This window comes from Corvus moneduloides, chromosome 14, assembly GCF_009650955.1.
Source record: "Corvus moneduloides isolate bCorMon1 chromosome 14, bCorMon1.pri, whole genome shotgun sequence".
In the NCBI taxonomy this organism is placed as follows: Eukaryota; Metazoa; Chordata; class Aves; order Passeriformes; family Corvidae; genus Corvus; species Corvus moneduloides.
The window spans coordinates 20,599,373-20,620,893 of NC_045489.1; the positions used below are offsets into that span (position 1 = coordinate 20,599,373).

General features: G+C 35.5%; 1 protein-coding gene across 7 annotated transcripts in view; it reads right to left on the reverse strand.

Annotated features, from left to right (window-relative positions):
• Positions 1-179: 179 nt before the first annotated feature.
• Positions 180-21,521, reverse strand: part of RPGRIP1L (RPGRIP1 like) — a 44,556-nt gene continuing 23,214 nt past the window's right edge. For 3 of the 7 annotated variants that reach the window (XM_032123618.1, XM_032123616.1, XM_032123617.1), the window contains exons 13-23: positions 20,844-21,023; positions 20,069-20,186; positions 18,460-18,912; positions 17,221-17,372; positions 15,683-15,766; positions 11,759-11,918; positions 10,525-10,652; positions 7,581-7,764; positions 6,375-6,459; positions 4,256-4,389; positions 180-1,513 (exon numbers count right to left, since the gene is read on the reverse strand). In XM_032123618.1, coding sequence (XP_031979509.1) covers positions 1,410-1,513; positions 4,256-4,389; positions 6,375-6,459; positions 7,581-7,764; positions 10,525-10,652; positions 11,759-11,918; positions 15,683-15,766; positions 17,221-17,372; positions 18,460-18,912; positions 20,069-20,186; positions 20,844-21,023 — 1,782 coding nt within the window. In that variant the 3' untranslated portion in view covers positions 180-1,409. Of the gene's footprint in view, positions 5,414-6,374; positions 6,507-7,580; positions 7,765-10,524; positions 10,653-11,758; positions 11,919-15,682; positions 15,767-17,220; positions 17,373-18,459; positions 18,913-20,068; positions 20,187-20,843; positions 21,024-21,521 lie in introns of those variants that run through there. The other 4 variants (XM_032123621.1, XM_032123619.1, XM_032123622.1 and 1 more) reach the window with 3 other exon arrangements.

The following is a 21,521-nucleotide window of genomic DNA, read 5'->3' on the forward strand; positions in this document are numbered from 1 at the left end:
CTCCAGAGAGGGAGGCTCCACAACCTCCCTGGGAAGCTGTCCCAGTGCTCTGCCACCCTCACTGTACAGAAGTTCTTCCTCATGTTAAGGTGAAGTTTGGCTGTTCATTACCACTGAAGTCAAAGGCTATCAGCTTGTGTAGCTGTTTGTACTTATGAGTAGGTGATCAGAATAACCACTGATTTATAACAAGCAAAAGAGTTTATTGATTTGTTTTTTCTGGTAGTAGTAGAAGGACCACATTTTTCCAACATTTTTTCAAGGATGGTTCAGTTCTTGTGACTTTAATACATACGGATATATTTCTGCATTTAACAAGAATGAGTTTGTCTAAATAGAAAATAGATTATTTTCCAAATCCAGAAAAATGTGAAACAAATAATTGCTAGACTGTGTGCAAGACCTGTCTTGCACTGTTGCAGCTATCCTTACTCTTAAAATAATCTAAGCTTAATATAAAAAAACCCCGAACCCAGGAATAAACCATAACAAATTGTTTACCACTGAAATCTACAGAAACATTACCTGAGCAAACCGCATTGTTAACAATAACAACTATTTTTTGTCAACTGCTTCACAAAACTGGATGAAAATTTGACGGCATATTGCAAAGCACGAAAATCAACAATAAAATGCTTCATTATTTTTATTTCTGTGCAAAATGTTAAATGGCTGAAACAAACTACAAACATGCCATCCCTAGAATGAAAAAAACCCAAATTATTAGATGGTGCATTAAGTGCAAAAGCTTCTCCACGTGCTTAGATCTAGTTTTGGCTTCAATTTGGATTGAAGTAATGTGTAGAAATGCATCTCCTTTTTTTCACTATGAGAACAGTCAGGCATTGGAACAAGTTGTGCAGAGAAGTTAAGCAGCCCCCATCCGTGGAGGTTTTCAGACCAGGCTGGATACAGCCCTGAGCAACATGGCCTAACATAATACCTAATCCTGCAGTGACTGGACTAAAAACTACCTGAAGTCACTTCTAACATGAGTGATCGTATTCTGACAGAGTATTGTGACAGAACTACTCTTAGTAAGAATCAACAAGCATTTCTGTTTGAAGGTTCACCATCACTTATTTCTTTAGACAAAATACCCTGAAACTGGTATCTGATAATTTACAAGCAGCTTTCATTTGAAACCAAACTTTGTTATAACTAAGTTAGACTGTGATACTATCAGGTGTTGAGAGCTTGAAGTATGATTTCAGCAAGGACCTTAAAAATAAGAAAACAGACCGAAAAGTGTACAGAACTTTACACCTGCACATCAAGCATCTTTTTCATATACGTTTTACATTAAATATACTGTAAGAATGACAAATATCTCATTTTTGATGAATCATCAAGTATATCTTTACACTGGGAGCAAGAACTTCTGTAGGCAAATGTCCTTTTCCTGCCTCCTAGACATTTTTGCATTCCTCATGGACTGAACGCAGTGCATGGAGGGCCTCCACTGTCACTGTGAGCTTTCCAATTACTGAACCGGCATCTTGTGAATCGAAAACTAGAAAGGCAACATCAGAAAACAGCATTAGCTATTTAACTTAAGATTTCACTTTTGTTTTGATGATTTTCCTTAGTGTTTGGCAGATTAAAGGGCACCTAGCATATGCTAAAAAAAAGGGAGAAATAAATAAATAAATAAATAACCAATCTTCCAGTTCAGGTCCTCAGGCTACTGGAAATTAACCACTCTTAGAACCAGAATGTACATCAGTAAATATTAGTGTTGAATTAATCTAAAAAGGAAGGTGTTGATATATTAATTACCTATATAAAAGAATTATTTTTCACAAGATGTAAATAAAGATGTTCCAAATTCTATTAAAGACATATTTACATATATAGGAGTAGTTTTAAGTAAAAATACACCAATTAATGCATTTTCCGCACTGTGTATGATGGATGGGTCCAAATGAGCCTCAACAAATCACTCAGTGAACTGTCAATTTCAAGAGCAGACTTCAGGAGACTGTATCCTTTTTACTTAAAAAAAGAACAGGATAATTGTAATTAATTATATCTGAAGATAACACATTCTATTGTCTCACTTTTTATACTGTCCTATTATCTCTGAGACAGACTGTTAGATGTTTTTACTATAATATTTTTCATTCATCTTCTTGCTTAGCCATTCACTTAAGTGCTTCAAATTTCACATAAATCATGTTGACATAATCAGCAATGAAAGGAACAAAATATGAAAAAGATATATGGTTGCAATCCTCAAAAAGAATAAAGGAAGTTTATGTTATCTAACTTAAGAATGACTTTATCTTCATGCGGTAGTGTCCTATGAACTTCCCTGTATCTAGGTTTATTATTTTTCCTTAAACCAATATCCAACTCAGAGAACGTGTACATTACTTAGGAATTCTGTTTATTATGCTCCTACATTTAATTGACATCTGTGTCCAGATCTTAAGAACTGATCCTTTTACAATGACTTAATCCAAGAAAATATACAGATATATTCTTTTACCATGATCTGACATATTAACATAAAATTAATTTAAATTCTCTGAAACATCTTAGTTTTCAGAAAATATCCAAGTTTATATGTTATGGATGCAATAAAAAACCCCAAAAAACTGTACAGCATATGCAGGAAAGGGGAGAAGTGCAGAATGGAAAAAGAATAGAATTATTTCTAGCTATTATTATAATTTTCATAGATATAATTAACATAAATTAAAAATTAGTTTAAATGTCTGATGATTAGGGGAAGAAATGCTCCTCACAATACTGAAGTAGTTGTCATTACATGGTAATGATTAGCTTCCAGTAACTTGTAATAAAACCCAGTCCTTCTGGTCCTAATAATTCTCTCAGATGGTGATTAGGAATTTTAAGAGTTTTTTGAAAAGTGACTTTCAAAAATTATGTTTACATAACTAATCAATCTTATCAAATGGGAATTATGACAGTGGGAGGTATGGTCATAAATTCCAGAACAAAAACCCACCTTCCAGTGAGAGATTACAGAATACATTTTTGGAGGAGCTTTTGTACTTGGAGAAAAATGATTGGTGGAGAAAAGCTTAAGCTGCTCAGCTACAGCACGAAATGCATCAAATCTGTATATTATTTTTCCAGAGTATGGAAATTTGATTCTTCTTAGAATTTTCCTTATCGCATTCCTGTAACTTTGAGTGTTTTATCAACAGCATGGGTGCAAATTGTGTGTGATAACGGGAATGGATAAGAAAGCCTATTTTTTTCCCTCATTACTCAGCTCCCCATTGCTCAAGGTACAGGAATTAGACACAGTAGTAGAAGTGGTAAAGTCACATTAGCCTGGCATTCTGTTGGGGCTCACCAGAACTCTTGCTACTGCAAAAGGCACCTTGTGAACGTGGGTGCTCTGCATCCAGTCATCGAACTAGTTCACTTACTGGAAAGGAGAGTGACTTTCAGCTTTCAGCTTCTTCACTGAGCTTCACCCCAATGGGGAAAGAGGATGGAGAGGAAAAGGTGAAGAGAAAAGTGCACCATTGTTAACCATGTCCCTGCTGCCATGGGGAACAGGAAATTGAGCAAGGAGAATATTATCCTCACTCTCTACAAAAGGACCAAAAAGTCTTCTTGAATCTTCTTATAAGTGTTATAAAAATGCATCCTATGACCCCAGGAAATGGAAGATTCCACACTTCCTACTCACATCACCTTGCTCTAATGGGTCACAGTGAGTTTGGTCACAGTCTGTTACAGAAGGGTGCTTGCTAAAAGGGATTCCTAACCAAAACCACCAGTATTTCATATAGAGTCTCATACGTGTTTCATATGGAGGAAATAGACTTGAAGGTACTCTGGGGGTTATAACGTAATTTCAAATAAAATATAGACATTAGTAATACCAAATTGGTGATATAAATTTTAATACAAAACAAATTTTTATACAAAATATATATTTATCATCCTACCATAATGAAGTATGTTGTAGAAAAGAGAGAATTATAGTAGTGGACATGGCTTGAAAGTTCTTAGGTTTTATAAACTAGTTACTATGAGGTGAGAATGCTGTTTGGTTTGGGTTTTTTTTTAAAACAGACTTTAAGGAATAACAGTAATAGATAATTTTTGCAGACTTCTGCAAACAATGTGGAAGTTATTAGTTAGTATTAAAGAATTTCTTACTGAAACAATGTCAAACAATTACTTGCACAGCAAAGCCTGCAAAGCAAAGTAGAAATTCAACAAATTTTAGGCTACAGAAGTTTACAAGAAAGTGATCTTTAAAACTCACCATCAATATCTTGCTCAATGATATCTCTTTGCTTCTGGAATATCTCTTTTAAACTGACATAAGCAAACCCAATATCCTCGCATTCAAGATCCTGTTCATCTTCTGGGGGATCACTGACCACTGTAAATTTTAGGCTAAACACACACACACAAAGGTATTTTGCGTTCAAAAAGGGTCAAAAATCAAATTACAAACCATAAAAAAGGAAAAACCACACTATTTTACAAGTTTAAAATGCATAGAGGTGGAAACATTTGGTGTATGGGCAGAATCTTTCCACAAATTTTGTTTCTTGGTGGTCTTCTTGCTACGATAAAATGGGAAACTGGACTACTGATGAGCTTCTGCCTTCCTATTTATTCAATACAGAACTGAAATTTCAGCACAAGCCAAACCAGACATTCTGATAACTGCAGGAAACAACCTACTTAGTAACACAGGGGACAGTAGTGACATGATGGCACACGTAAGAGACAAATGCTTCTGTTCTGCGAAAAAGCTCACTGCTTTTTACCTTAATTTTACCTCCGGTTTGTGAAATATTTAGTATAGATATCTAAGTATTTATAGGGGAAATTGCAGCACACAGACCAGCTGTTTTCTTTCACGGTGTTGAGGGATCCATCCAGTGCAGGTGGCTCAGGAGCAGCTGCAGATTGAGCACTGGAGGAGCCCAGCCCAAGGCAAGAGGCTGTGAACTGCCATCCATTAGCAAAACAAAGGGCCCAGGGACCTGTGGCCCACTCAGGGGAGGGACACCCAGAGACACAGCAGGAGCCAATAAACCCCAGACTTTGGGTACAGCCAGGTGCGGGACACTCGGGGACATGGCAGGAGATGATGACCCTCAGACTGTCCCGTCAGGGTACAAAAGCCCAGGGGTTCCTTTGTTCAGGGTTGCTCCTCAGAGGCTCCAACTTGAACTGTTATTGTCTTGTTTAATTACTGCACCAAAATTAAATTTTTTTAAGGATTGGGACCTCTCAGACTCAGCAACTGGAAACCTGGGCTGGAGCTGGTGAGGGGAACTGGTCTGACTGGGATAGTGTGTTGGGTGTAGCTGCAAAGGGACCTCAGTCCCAGCTCAGGTGGTGAAGTGTGACTGCCAGAGTGGTCCTGGATGGTTGGACAGGGAAATTTCTTTAGCAACTGAATTATCTGTCAGAAAAAAAAAAGGAGTATTTTATCCTCATTATTGTTAAATCGTAGTAGAACATGCTTTAGTAGAACATGTTTAGCAACCTTCCTAATACAGATGGCAAAATAAGGGAAGTGGAACGAAGAGTGATCACTCTCTCTTACTCGGAGTGAATCAGTGATTTGTGAATAAGATTTACAAATGACTCTGACACTTCAAATGCAATCAGCAGGTGTCCTACTCTTCTGTGAATTAAATGGATCTTTAAATTAATAGTTGTTCCATTTCAATGAAGATTGACATTCAAGAAGAAACATAATAAAAGTATGTAATTCATTCTCCCCAAGTAATGCACATGCTATCTCAATGAAAAAAAGTGAATAAGAACAAAATTATTACTATGAAATTGAACAAGTCTAATTTATAATTTTTCTCATATGTATTCATATAATAGATGTCTGCTACATCCATATATATATACACTGTTTTTTTTTAATTTTTATTTTTTTAAATTCTGGGGCCAAGGAACACTTTCTGCAGTTATTAAGACTCCTTTTAGTATTCTGAATTCAGAAAGGAACAAATGTACTATTCTACCATCGCACAGATAACGTGCTTTTCAAATTCATTACTTTGAGACTAATGATGATAGGATCTAGAATCTCTCTTTTGTAGAACAAAGTTGTTAAAACAACCCAGCAACAACACAACCTCCCCCCAATTAAACCACAGCACTAAACAAACAAACAAACATATTAGATGAGGTTGCAATATTCCATTCCATATGCACCTCCTCAGAGAAGAAATAAGACCAGATGCCACATCAGAATGCAGGCATCATTTCTAGCTGAAACAATTCTTTTTTTTCTTGTTAGTTATGCATTAACTACTTAGGGTTACCTTGTTAGTAAAGACAAAAAGGCAAACCACAAGCATTATTTACAAAGATCTATATTAGGGGTTCTCAGCATTAATCTGTACCTGTCAGCAGGTAGATCTGGCTTTAGAAGAATTGATTTGAGGTACTCTCTTTCTGCATGATTATCTTCCTTATCCACGTTTATCACTGCAAAGCGAATAAATTAATGTAATTGGTTATCAATTGTTTTTCACCTATTAGAAGAAAGAGCACAAAGAAAAGAACAAAGACAAGCATTTACTTCCTCTTCTTTTCTACAGAAAAACAGTGTTAGAATCCAATGTTAGAATCATGTGACCTAATGGTGTGTCACTGGCAGGTTTACATGAACACTGCCAAAAAAGATACAAGCAGCATCTAAGCATGTCACAGAGCTGTCACTTTCTATTAACAGCAATAGCAGCCATGATTTTAAAAGCCAAGGCTCTTTATTGCTTTGTATTTGAAGGGATTTACTGTATTTTCTTCCACTAAAGAAGCTAGAGATAATGGGAATGTATGGCAAAGTGCTCATCCTTTTTGACAGCCTCAGTAATTTAATCCTCCTTTCCTGCCACAGTATTTCAATACAAGAAATCTCCAGACCAATGGACTGGTGAAAATCTGTCATCTGTATTCCCTCTGAAGTGGGCAATGCCAGCATAGCAGTGGTAGATGTGACATTTCCGATTCATTTCAGTTTTCAGCTACACACAGAACAATCCAATAGTTTGAGTAAGAGGATGATGTAAATGAGTGAATTCTTTGACAAATTGCATTCTAAAATCAGGTTTGTAGATGGCAGCAATTTTAGAGATCTGACTGAGACACCATTTCTGCAAAGCCACTTTTACAAAATTATTTTAAGAAGAATGTTTAATTTGAATGTCTGTATTAATGGTTTGCCACAAACAGCAAACTGATTCACCCACTCCAGAATATGCTCAGCTAAAAGTCAAAGACTGAAGCACTCAGGCATTCATGAATCTTAAATGAAATAAAACTTTACCAGGAAGAAAAAGTTAATGAATAACTGAAATACAATGAGATAGCTGGGAAAGTAATTAACAAGAGAATTATAAATTATTACAATAGTTCTATGTATGCTAGTAGTGGAAGTATAAATATTAAGCATTATGAAGTAATTGGCAATGTATTAGTATCAAACATGGATGAATCAGTTCCCCTATTAAAAAGCTGTCATTAAAGGAACACTGAATACTTGCAAGTAGTGGTGTTATGTTATTTAAGAGAAGAACCAAGCCTGCTCAGGAATACATCAGACTTACCAGTGCTATAGTTATAGTGAATCCTCTGACCACCTGTTGGTTTTGGAAGTGACAGTGGGGTCTCCTCTGCAAGGAAATTGTTTAATCTGCATTCTACAAACAGTTGCTGTATTGTTTCATCTGATGTAATTCGTGACTCACTAAGACCGAGTGATGTAATTTTAATCCGGATTTTTTCAGCTTCCTATTTAAAAACAAAACAAACATAATACAAATTATTTTTTGTTTCTTTAAGTGTTAACACAAACATACATACATATATGTAAATCATCAGCCTTTTTATAACATTGAAACTGACTGACATATACAAAATGAGAATTTAAAGCTCCAGGGTTTCTAGCTAAGACTGTTGTTGCAAAAGATTTGATTTCCATTCAATGTTTAAAATATTTTTGCAGTAGTCATAGTCTGCTGGTTATCTTTATGTAAAAATGCTATTTGAATCACAAATTTCAGCTGTCATTATTTTTACCTTCACAGCAAAGTGATCCTGTAACTGCTTAAAATACTTTCAGTAATACAAGATACCAAAGTTTTCCAAATAAAAGAGAATTGTTACTACCCACTGCAGACTATACTACAAACAGTTCAATAAAAATCCATCAAATCACAAAATTGCTAGGCATGTAAAGTAATAAAGTATTTGTAAAGAATTCAACTTCATATCGTGAACTTTCCTAGGTAAATCAAACACACCTTTAAAAGTTAATTTTAACATGTAGTAATAAAAGTAATATCCCAATTGTTCTTCACCAGAACCTTTTCTTATTATCTTTAACTGAAATTACATTTTTCTGTTCCTTACGTGAAACTGTTTCATACTGTTCTGCAAAGTCTGGAGTATTTGTGTACAGATAAATTTTAATAAGTTTTATTTAAATGGGCATGTCAGACTCAAGAGAAAGAGTCACAAATATTTCCTGAAGTTACTCTGGGAAGAAAGAAGAAAGAAAAACCAGTATGGTTTCAAAACTGGAATATGTAGATGAGCATTCAATGACATTCTTCAAAGAGAAAACAGAACACACTGGATACAGAAATGTAGAAATTTTTTTACTTACTTCTTTTCAATATTTTACTTTCTTTTCATAACTTTATTAAAAATATTTCTTCTATATGGAAATATTTTGACAATTTTTATTTCTAAACTTAAATCACTTGAAGTATTAAATCACATTCAAAAGATTAGCTTTCTATATTCAGTCAGAACTTCAAGTCAATGTTCTTATTTAGTATGGAAATAGCTTACATTTTACTGAACAAATTATAAAATTAATAAAAATGAAAAGCATGCGTACCCTATTGTAGAAATATCCACCATACAGAACAATTTCCATTGCCATCAAGTCCTTTAAATATTTGATGATGCAATTTTACCCCCTCCTTTCAAAAGACTTTTCCTTTTATTATGTATCCTATGACACTTTAACTAAAAATCCACATCTGGATCAATATTTCAGTAAGATTCTTTCACTATTCAGCAGTTTCATGGAAATTTTACTAGGATGACAGAAAAAATTCCACACCGTTCTGTCTCTACTAATACAGGTACATGGCTTCAGCAAATACTTTTCCTAAAATCTAGTAAGTCAAATGGCTACTGAATGTCACTAAAGTGATGGTCTTCAATTTGAATATGCTTTTCATATTTAAATTAATAAATGAAATGAAACCAAATGAAGTATTCTATGATCAGTCATACATCATAGACAAGAAGAAAAAATAAAGAAGCAACTGGTACAGCTTGATACTGGAAAATCTGTTAGATACACCTTATGATCAATATATGTAAGAAATAACCATGAACTGTCTAATTTGCAACATACAACAAAACCCCAGTATGATCTTGAATTATTTAAACAGTCTGGCATACAACTCAGATTTATAGGATAATTAGCACAATGATCTCTAAAAATCACGGAACTCATTTATAGTATTTGATTACCAGCAGGATAATAATCTCAAAAGATAAAAGGCAGTGATTTTTGATCTTAAACAAATTTAAAAAGAAGAATTCAATAGCAATTTTGACTTGCTGTATTCCATAATTAACCCAAGAATTCAAGTAAAGTAACGCGTATTTTTAAAGTCCAACTTTTATCAAACATGTTGCCTTAATAGTGTATAGCTTTTACTGGTTTTATCTGCCATTCACAAACATGCACATTGTTACAGAAGAACAGATTGAGGGAGGGATGTAGAAATTGATGAACCTGAAATGAATCTACATACAAAATCCTCTCAGAATTGTTCTTAAATCATTCTGATAAAATAAAATACAGGATGAGTAGAAAGGCATAGCGCAACTGTATTATAGTTTGACTTAATATTAGTATCCATTTTAGTTCTCAAAATTACAGGTGAAAATTTTTTAACATTTTACATATAAATAACACAATCTTCAAAAGTACCTTCTGTATCTTTCTGAAGAACATGTAAGTGACAGCATTTCTACAAACCTACGGGAGCTGAAAGCATGTAGCTTCTTTAAGATGTACTTTCTACAGCTTAAAACAAAAGGAGCAGTATTTCCTCATACGTGTTTCTTGTTGCTAGTTATTTTGTAAGATATCACATAGCCTTGAAAAGAGCACTTTAAAAAATAAAACTGCCTCTAGGATATCACACTGCAGAACTCTAAAAGCAGTTTATTTTAAGTACTAGTTTTATGGTTAAGATTGTTCAGTCAATGTTAGATCTAAAAGTGTGAAATATTAAATTTTTTGAGAACTATCCTAGTGAAATACTGTTCAAAGGAAATTTTCCAAATTTATATTATGCTGTGCTATTTTGCATATATGACTTCAAGTCCTGAATTGCTGGTTTTAAGACTAAGTCAAGAGATTTGATACCATACAGGTACAGCTTCATTGAAAACGGATGTTAGATATAGCAAAGCTACACTTAGAGGACATTTGGCTTGAAATATTTTTCTTACTCTTACCAAATAATTGCCATGTATACTCTGACTCAGCTGTTTAATATTTGTGGATACTGGACTTGAAATAATACAGTCATCACTGTCAGTTTTTATTGATTCAACAGCATCATCCTCTTGATGATCTTCTTGAGCTAAAAAAAAAAAAAAAAATCAATGCAGGTAATCCCTGCTATATTGTACACCAGCTAAGACTTAATAAGAAATCTGATAGCAATAAATTTCCTTTTCTAATATAAAAAGAGTAGAGTAAGTACCAGGTAAATATTCTCTTCCTTCAAGAAGATTAACACTGTGAATCAATGACCTCTAGAGTCATCTAATCTGTAATTTTTCTGGTTTGTTAAAAAAATAGTAAGGTTTTCCAGATGCAAGCTGGCAAACAGAGTAAGTCTTGTAATGCACAACTGTTAGCTTTTTTTAAGAATATGGCCTGAATTTGTGGATTTCCTCTGACTTCCTTTAATACCATGCATATGTAAAAGAAGAATGCACCATTTTTTTTTTTTAGTAAAAAAAAGTAGTCCTGTATGCAGGTGCATTATTTTCTGGAACATTCTAGAGCATTTTTTTCCATGAAGCAAATTATAAAGACAACTGGTATTCAACATCGACATTCAGCAAGTTTTTCCAATCTTTCTAATGAATTCTTATGCAAAAGCTGCAAACAACTAAACATAAAATTTTAGCATTCTGCTTCTGCTTTTATTTTAAACTTGGTATCATGGACTTGGTTATTGCCATAATAAACAGCTTAGGCTCAGAGGTGGAACATGATGACGTGGCTTTTATAATCTCTAAATAAATCTAACAACTTTTTGTCAAAGATGTGATACGGCATACTAGCCCTCTCACTGTCTGAAAGGATTTCTGATATCAGCACTGGCTATTATCCCCAGACAAAAGGAGCATATTCATTAAAATAGTCTTTGGAACAGCATAGTTCTAAGGGAGAATATAAAGACATTTAAAATAGAAGCCAGGGTTCCTTTAATATTTTATTATTCTAAGTCATATATCAGAATTTTGCAATCGATTACAATACGGTTTCCATTTGGGAAGAAAACGCATGTTATCCACCACCTAGCTTCAGCTGTAAAGTACACCAGAATATAATTTCTGTCATGAAGTTTCTCATAATGAGGCAGCTTCCACAACTAGTAAGGAACGCTTATGAAAATGGAAAGAGACAGATTTTTTTCAGAAAATACAGCTACTTATTAATAACAATGAATTCTACCTTCTGGTTCCAATTCTTCAATTATTTCTGTCTCATCTCTAGAAGTAATCAATGTTTGGTCAGCCAACTGCTCCTCTGACAGATGAGAGAGCTCTTCCTTTTCCTGTTGAATTTCTTCAGCCATCTCCTTCACCATGTCACCTGATAGCTGTTTAGCCTCCTGTACCACATGATACAGAAAAAGATAAACTTACTGTATTTATAACACTCCTTGAATAGCAGAAGTTATTAAAGTTCAAAACTTGAAGAGTTATGGCCCACGTTCATTATCCAGAGCCTTTAAACAATTGTATTGCTTATGCAGTGCAGGAAACAATGAGAAAGTGTCAACTGCTGTAACATAAAATTGATATACAGCAGAAAGACATTTACCTAACTCTATTTGTGAGAATGTAACTAATATAATCGTTTTGTACCTGTCAACATATATATAGCCTGTTTGATTTCCAGATTAATTTATATTTCATCTTTTTCTACAAGTTCTACAAGACTCAGCCAAAAAACACCAAAATACACAGAAACCACCACCACCACCGTATTCGGTTAACAATTCTAACTTAAATGATACAGTATTTTCTGTCTCAAAAGCAAACTAATACAATATAAAAAAAGAATCCGCTTTGCTACACAGTACAAGCCTGTCATCTAAGGCAAAATATCTTTAGTGCACAACGTATTCTGAAGTAACCTTATTCTTTTCTTTCTCTTTGAGTTCTATTACACAGAATAATACCTCATCAGTGGATACTGCATTAGAGACAAGGCACCTCGCACGACAATTTGCAGTGCTTTATTGCCTGCGCATTATTTATTATCCAACAATTCTCCTCTAGGACTGAATTCTTCACAGAGATGCTGGTGCTTCACCTCCCACCTTCAGAATCCATGAAAAAACTTTCAGCTGTCCACAGAACATCTGAGTTTTCCAAAACTGGACCTGAAGAATTATTTCTATTCTAACACATTTGGAGCCACACAAAGCTAAGCAATGTTACCAAGCAGATTAGAGCCTTGTTTTGCAAATCAAAGTTATTCTAGAAGTTTTCAAGTCATAGAAAACCGACTTTATGTGTCCTACGTTCCTCCTTTCTATAGATGTGTCACAACCACTGTGTTTTACACAATGTTTGGCCATTTTTCTTAATTTCCTTCAGTGACAGAGTTACACTTTGTGGATGAAAGCTTCAAAGAGAACATTTTTTGATTACTCTAATTGACCAATACCACCTGATGTGGTCAGGGAGAGACTTTTCTCAATCAAAGCCCCAGATGAGCTTTGAAGTAGAAAAGCAAAAGGAAGATAAGAGCCAGTGATTAAATATAGCATTATACCACTAGAAACTAGAGTCTGCCAATCTGCCACAATTTACTTTCACAACCAATTGGGCCAGTACAAATTACAATATGTAATACTTTTTTTCTCCTTGAAATGCTACATATTGTGGTGGTGCATCCCTCCTACATCACCCACAAATACATCATCCTCAGTTCTGCTCTGTGATCTCAGACATGCCTTATAAGCCTTGACAGAACCAGCTGAGTAGTGAAGTCTCTCTTGATCCTGCCAGTTAAACCGTGAGGCACCGCCAGATCGTACCAGGAGCTCTGTCATGGTAGAAGTGGGAACAGTCAGAAACATCAGCTGCCCAACCAAGGTGGGAAACAAAGGATAAGCAACTGTCCCTTTCAGCCTTGGTAAACCATTTACCTGAATTGTAGCCCAAGTGTAATGGTATTATTGCTGCTGCACGTTGGGGAAAAAAGACCAGGAGTGACTGACTTGGGTTTTGGCCAGGAGGGAAACTGCTGACCAAGATCAATCATCTTGCAACCCTATAAACAGCAGTCCTGAGACCCTTTGAGCTCTCCTGGACAGCAGTGGCTCCACTACACTGCCCGCTCCGAGCGGAGCCTCTCAGAGCTTGCAAACCCTCAAGTTTGCAATACCCGAAAGACTGTCACTGGCAGCAAGGCCCGGGCTGCTACCACACATCTTCACATTCTTCGAGGTGCAAGCCTTGCTAGCTGGGAAACGCAAAGGGGTTTGATGCAAGTATTTCACTGAACCCAAGAACTTTTGATAGCTAAATTTACACACACAGGCCTGCACATAATTTTACCTGTGTGCGTGTGAATTGATTTTGATATGAATGTTACTATTTCAAATCCATAGTTGAGTCATTACTGTAATTGTAGTGAACCCCATGGAATTGCTTCTTAAATATTAATGTACTTCCGTATTATTTTCAAATACAGAGCCCTAAGTTAGGAATAAAGTAAGTGGAAGCCTTTAATATATAGTAGACAATTAGTATACAAAGTAGGTATAAATTTACTGGTGGAGAAGCATTTGGACAGGAAACGACGTCCTCCTTCGCCTCCCTGCGTTAACATAACTGGTTCTAGCCTCTGTTATAGCTTCTACGTATGAGGCTGGACAATTCTTACAAGCGGTTTGGGTGAGTCAAGCCATTCATCCCACTTTTTAGTGAGTCTCCTTTTCTGAGAAGAGCTGTTTACTTTGGCATGTATTACGTTGATAAGAACTTTTATTAAGAACTAGATTCTCTGCTATTCAGAAAACGAACGGAAAAATGAAACAGACTTCCCATTTTAATCTGTCAAACTTCTGTTTTTCTTGCATGGACACTCTCTTGCCATTTCATCACAAGACTTAGATATCAGAGAAGGCCCAGCTGTTTCATTATTTAGGCCTAACCGTACCTTTGTCTCTAACCAGACAGCTTAGATTTTTTAAACAGCTAGAGGAGCTGCTAACTGAGCAACAAAGACTTCTCATGGAGACCAAGTAGCTGCCTCACTTAGAAAATCTTAGCTTGTGAAAAATAGCCAAACTTTGAGAAGTTTTTGTTTGGACAGCTGAAGATATTTTGTGCGTGTAACTATCTGGCTAACATTTCAGTTTTTCATATCTAAGCTCTCAAAAGATTATATTCCCCAACATTTGACTTTTTGTTTTTTAAAGTTAATAAATGCAACAGATCGACTCAATTCTTATTTCCAGTCCATACTGTATAGCTCTCAACAAAGTTCTAGTCATAGTAAACTAAACAGTAACAGAACCTGTTAACTGAAAATTGATGTTAACCTTTCAAAAAATAAATCAAATCAAGTAATTTACGAAAGGAAATAAAATCCACAACTAGTTTTTAATTAGTGCAGTATTATTAATATTATAATTACATATAATATATAATAATAACCTTTTGTAATTACCTGTTGAAGAACCTACCTTTACATACTGGATTTAATTAAAAGACTAAACACAGCCTGTTCTTAGTTCTCTGAACGCAAATTATTTCAGATGAAAATTTACACAATGTAGCAAATACATTTGAATTAGTTTCATGCAGACTGTCATAGACTCTGGAAGGATGTACAAATGCCAGCATATCCCAAGTTCAGAAGTATAATCATTTTCAGAATGTGTGCAATCTCAGCTGATAAACTTCATTTTAGAGGTGACTCTGAACTGTGTCAAATTGTGTATCTCATTAGCCCAAGACTCAGGATCTGTTTGGATCAAGCTGATTTCTGTAGAGCCATTTATATGTGGTGCAAGTGGTACACTGTAGAAAGACACTTGAATAATGCAGAGAGCTGAGAAACACAGTGCAGAGAGAGCTGATTGGTCCTGTTAGAACCTGCCGTAAGCCAATGCAAATTGAAGCTTGCAAACTGTGGAGGATATCAAGCAGTTCTGAGGGAGTCACACAAATATCCCTGCATTGCGTCTCTCACCTATATGCAGTACTATGCTATCAGTCATTGCCTGGGACATCCCAGTACTGTGCTGCTAAAATAATCCACTGTTCTTGATTATTAGTTCTACAAATTGCCCATACTGAGCCATAAGTAGCCTTTCATGCTTCAACATGCATGACAAAAATACTTAGAACTTACCGCCATCTGTATTGTACTAAGATCCAGAAAAGAGACTCTCTTGTGTGCTTGAGCTGAACGCTGCTTCATTTTGAGTGGTGGTGTCTGCAATAAACAAATATATTGAAGATCATTTATTACCATCTTATTTCACAGTAAATTATGAGGAACCAAAATTTTTTTCAAAGCCAAATCTATTGGCACTAAATTAAATTATAAAAGGACATGATTTAGCAGAATTCATACACAACATACTTCTCAGATTACAACATGGAACCAATTGAGATTTTAGTATAAATTTACATTTTGGAATAATGTAAAACATTAGAGTTACATAGAGTACATAGACATAGAGTATTTTAAGCAGCTTAGGTAAAAAAAAGCGCTCACTAAAAACTCTAGTATTTTAATTTATACGTTTCAACCTGTTTGCTTTTATTTCTTAAACAACTGTTAAAGATGTCTGAAAGCCTCTTCTTTTTCTGTGACCCTTATTTAAATGTGATTGTACAGTGAATTATATTGTCAAAATTCTCTTCAATATCCAGCGAAAAAACCCAGTAAAAAAACCCAGTGTGAAGGAATCTCAGTCTCACAATACTCCAACGTTAAGAACTTCAAGACCTTTTTGAACAACTGCTTCACCCATTCTACTGATCCGACATCTAGTTGGTTTAACATTCATGAGTATGACAGTAAAACATCTGTCACCTACAGCTCAAGAAAATGAAATACAATAATGTCAAATGTTCTAGTGACAATTTGAGTAAAAACAAGTAACTAAGTTTAAGACTTTGCCTCTTTAGGCAAGGTATAATTCAACTGGTTCTTGATCTCTTTATATGAAAAACTGCTAACGTATTTCCCAGTTCAAGAATCTTTAACTTTACTGCACTTTGAACGTATCAAGACTTGACCTAAGCTATTTGAACTTAAAAAGAAAACAACTGAACAGTTTATTTTATCAAAACTATCACAGAATGGCCTGGATTGGAAGGGAATTTAAGATTTAGTCCCAAATCCCCTGCCATGGGCAGGGATACCTTCCACTAAACCAGGCACTCCAGTCCCTGTCCAACCTGGCCTTGGACACTTCCAGGGATTGGACACTTTTCTGGGCAACCTGCGCCAGCCAAGGGAACGGCTGGAGCTGTGTCAGGAGAGTGATAGGCTGGATATCAGGAACAGGTTCTCTCCACAGAGAGTGTGGTCGGGCACTGAACAGGCTCCTCAGGGAATGGTCATGGCCCCAAGGCTGCCAGAGCTCCAGGAGCATTTGTTGGGGTGTCTGTGCAGCGCCAGGAGTCAGACTCAATGATTCTGATGGGTGCATTCTAACTCAGCTTGTTCTATGATTGTATGAAGAATTTCTGCCTTCTAATCTAAACCTACTTTATTCGAGTTTGAAGTCATTCACCCTTGTCCTATGCCCTTGTAAAAAGCCTCTCTCCATCTTTCTTTTAGGCTCCCTCAGGTACTGGAAGGCTGCTATTAGGTCACCCTGAAGCTGCTCTTCTCCATGAAGCAATTCTCTCTGTCAAGTACAGACCCAAACATACCTGGGATGGTTGTTCATGTTCCCTAAAACCGGGTGTTATATATCCCAGAGCCTTTGACCTCTGTCTGTAGGGAATAATAGCTTGGTCCATAGGAACTTGTAACCTGATCCAGTATTCTATGGTACCATAATTTTGAATGTGTCCTGTTTTTCCTGGGGAAGAAATAAGAGATTGCATTAATTTTCTTTTCAACATTAAGGCTCGTCAAAAGCTAGGAAAAACCACAAAAAAAGATTTATAGAATAGAACAGCCACAAATTAAAGACTGTGCCTATGCATTGTGACAGTGCTCGTGATGTGAGATCTGTAGTTCATGATAGAAACAGAAACAACTCAGGCTCCCTCTGTATGATCCAAAATCAAAATATGACCATTTTTTCACACATATATATACTAGAGAGTCAAGCCAAAGTTCAGTATTTTTATCTCGTTAAGGCAAGTAAAGGTTAGGACAGTTTTGTATGTTAACAGTTAGAAGTGTCCCAAAAAGCAGTATGCAATTTAAATTACTGGCAAAAGCACCACTTTATAATGCCTTATTAAACCAGATTCTCTGCAACAGTGGACAGCTAAGAGGTCACTGAATATGCTGATCTGACAAAACGTTTCTAAAAAAAAAAGCAAGCAGCGCAGAACATCCAATACTTCTTAGAAGTGTCTTGTCCAGGATACCTTAAAATTATTTTAATATAAATGTATATATATGTGCCTGAATGAATATAAATGTGCCTAAAATAATGCACTAAATATAAATAAACACTGCCCTAGATTATGCTACTATATGAAATATTATTAACCGTAATCACCATGATTTGTATCTTTTTCACTATTATATGGTGACCTTTGTCTTACCAGTTTAGATTACACCCTTTCTTTCTTTGTTTGTTGATAAAGAATGAGAGGATATACTTATGACATTCGGGCCAGATATAAAGCTTTGATGTTTGATACGGGCCAAGTTGGGGTGCCTCCTGTTCTGGGCTTTTTCCCCTCTTACCCTGTGTGGCTATAAGCCATTAGGAGCAAAATTGCACCCATCCCAGCTTTCCACAACTGTTGGCAGAATCACAAGAACATGCTGCACATCCAACAGAAAATAGCATTCTTGTAAACAAACGCGCTTTTTTTTTCTTTTGAAATAGTAATGCATAAGTTCATTTTTGGTCAAATACACATTATTTATCACTTGCAACATAGTGATATATAATCAAACAGAATATTTTGTGATATATTAACTACCAATTAAATTTGCTGTGTTGTAGATCCTGCCATCGTTTTCCAAGATTTCATGGAACTTAAGTTGACAAGAAGCAATTGTTTCATAGTCTATGCCATACGCACGATGAACCTCAAGCGTGATGCTGTTTTCTTGTACATAGTGAAAGAAGCTGTCATCAGACTGCACAAGAAACTGAGAAGTGAAGTCATATGATGGGGTGTTCCCATGAACTACGGGGGTTATCTGAAGTTCAAAGTCATAGAATGCATAAGTACAAAAGGTTGCAGGTTCCCAGTCACCAAAAGTGTGTACAGCTTCAGACGAGAAGATCACTTTGCTGATATGAATTTCAAAAAGGTTCTCTCCTCTTTCTAAATGGGCAGTTTCAACAAATCCATCCACTGGATCACTTGGCAACACTTCTGGTCTGGATTTAAGTGGTTTTGTATCATAGACAATATCTCTTAGTTGGGCTGCAACAGATAAAACAAAGCAGTAATATGATTGTCTTTTTAAAAAAATCAAATACAATTGATGACTGAGAAGAAAGGATAAAAGCATAATTCAATTATATTAACAATGCTACTTTCATAAAGGCATTACCAAAAAGAATTCATACACTGAATGCCCACTGAGCACACTGACAACAATCAAGAGTATTTCCTCAGTGGAGCTGCCTCAGTATACATAGACACAGGCCCCTATTGGTTGTTATCAAGTTATAAGGGAGTTAAAAAGCAAAAATTCAGAAGTCTTATGTAATATTCAAAATAAGTATCACTATGCAAATGTAGCAGAGATTTAAGACGCATATTTTTGTAGGGTTGAACTAAATTTGCCAGATAAAGAAATAATACATCTGACTACTAACATCTGTTAAATCTTGAGTGGATAGAACTATCAGCAAAGACCTTCACATTTCCCAGCCTCAGGTGGTAAGTGGTTAATAAGTGGTTAACACAGGTTGGGTGGAGCTCCGAGCAGCCTTCGAGTGGAAGGTGTTCTGCCCCTGGCAGGGGTTTGCAATGAGACGCGTTCCAACCCCAGCCATTCTGGGATTGCATGATTCCACGAAATCAAAATACATGCTTACAGAATTAGGACATAAACCATGATGCAGTGGATGCAACTCGGGAGACAAAGCGTGAAAATTGTTTCAACATCAGTGATTGTAAGATATCCTATTTGAGGCTTCCTATGCATCTTTTACACAGTGAAGCCATTAAAAAAATACTTGAAATTCATCCTGTTGAAATACTATGTCAGTATATTACAACAAGACTTGGGGGATTTTAGTAACACAAAGTGATTCTGTAGTGATAGTATTGCAGAGTAAAAGGTTGACCATAAAAGCATGATTAATTTTAAAAAAACAAGTTTGGTGATTTTATTCTTATTCAGCAATAGCTGCAGCATAGAAAACATTCTGTTGGATTTGGTTTAATTAATAGCTGTCATTTAAGTCAACAAAAAATGACCGGAATAGATACCTTTCTGTGAAAGAACTGACCTCTCTACCAGTTTTAGGAATGGAAAAGTGTTTCGACTGGAGAACAAATTTACAACAGTACTTTGCAAGAGATAAAATAAAAAAAAAAAAAATTAGTGGAGAATACACTTTAAAGATACCTTCTAGTTTTCTGATCCGTGCAGCTCTAATATCAAGAAGATGGGTATACTGCTCCAGTTGTAACTCGTAGTCTTTCTGCAGACTTTCCATCTTTCTTGTCATTGTTTCTACTTCAGTCTGAAAAAAAATTGCATGTAAAAACTTCTGAGGATTGTCTGTGCTGATGTTGCACATGCTTTTGGCTATAAATTAAAATAGTTAGATTTGGGGAAAGGACATTTAGAGTATGCAAAAATAGCAGCAGTTTTTCATTTATCAATACAACAAATCAGTCCTAATTTCAGCAAAATCTAAAAATATCATTAAGAAAAACAGAGCAGCTTTTGTTTTAGGACAATATACCTAACAGTTTCTTTAATGATTTTGTTATTTTAAAGGCTAATTAATTGAATGAAAAGTCAAAATATGATCTGCAATACTCCAACAGTGGAAGTAGAAAGAAGACAGTGAAAGCAGAGTGCTATGGAAAAGGAATCCTCTTTGATAAGCACATTTACTATCTTACCTGTGAAGACCTGGTAGGAGCTCAGAGATAAACCCAAGAAGGCACAGTCTGAGGGTTAAGAGCAGGACAAGCTAAAAGACTACAGTTTACAGTCACTTGGATCTCACATTTTTAAAACAATACCTTCAGCAACAGATGATTTTATGTTTGGTTCCCTATGCACAGACTGGCTTTGTTGCTGAATTTGCAAGTCTTATTACAAGTGTCAGAGCTAAAAAGGTTAAAATGTTATTATCAGCTTACTTTCCACTGTGAGTAGAGTTTAGTACCTGGTAATCTTTGCTAATTTTGTGCTGCACAATTAACAAATTTCTTGTCTTTTCAAGTTCTTGCACTGTTTCCGCATGTGTTAACTGCAGCTCCTGCATGGAGTATTCTAAATCTTTATGGATATCATCTTCCACTTTTTCCAAGAACAGAAGGTCCGCATTTTTCCGTTGCTTTTGATCCTGAAGCACATTTAAAAAACTGCTAGAAAAGACTTTTGCAAAAGATTTGCATGTATTTGTGCCTAGCTAAATGCAACACTGGCATATACTTTTGGTACAACAATAAGACAGTAAGCAGAACTTTATAAATTTTCAGCACATGGTAATACAAAAATAGGAGTGAGGCAGACTTGAATGCGTCAGGATTGTTTTCAGCAATGTAATCTCATGATTATCAGGAACCAATTAAACTGTATCAGATATTCAGAAGCCATCACTCCCGTCTAGCCAGTGAAAATACAAACAGATATATTTGCCTTTCTTATAATTAATAATCCTGCCTCCATAAATGTACAAACCCCAAATTATTATTCTCAAGTCTACGTTCCTTCTGTTATCAATACTGGGGAGTTAATTTTCATTGAGGTTTTTTTTATATTTTTTTCTTTTTTTTTTCATTATCATTATATAATCACGACAGTAAACACTTCCTCAAGAAAATAATACGTAAGTCACCCA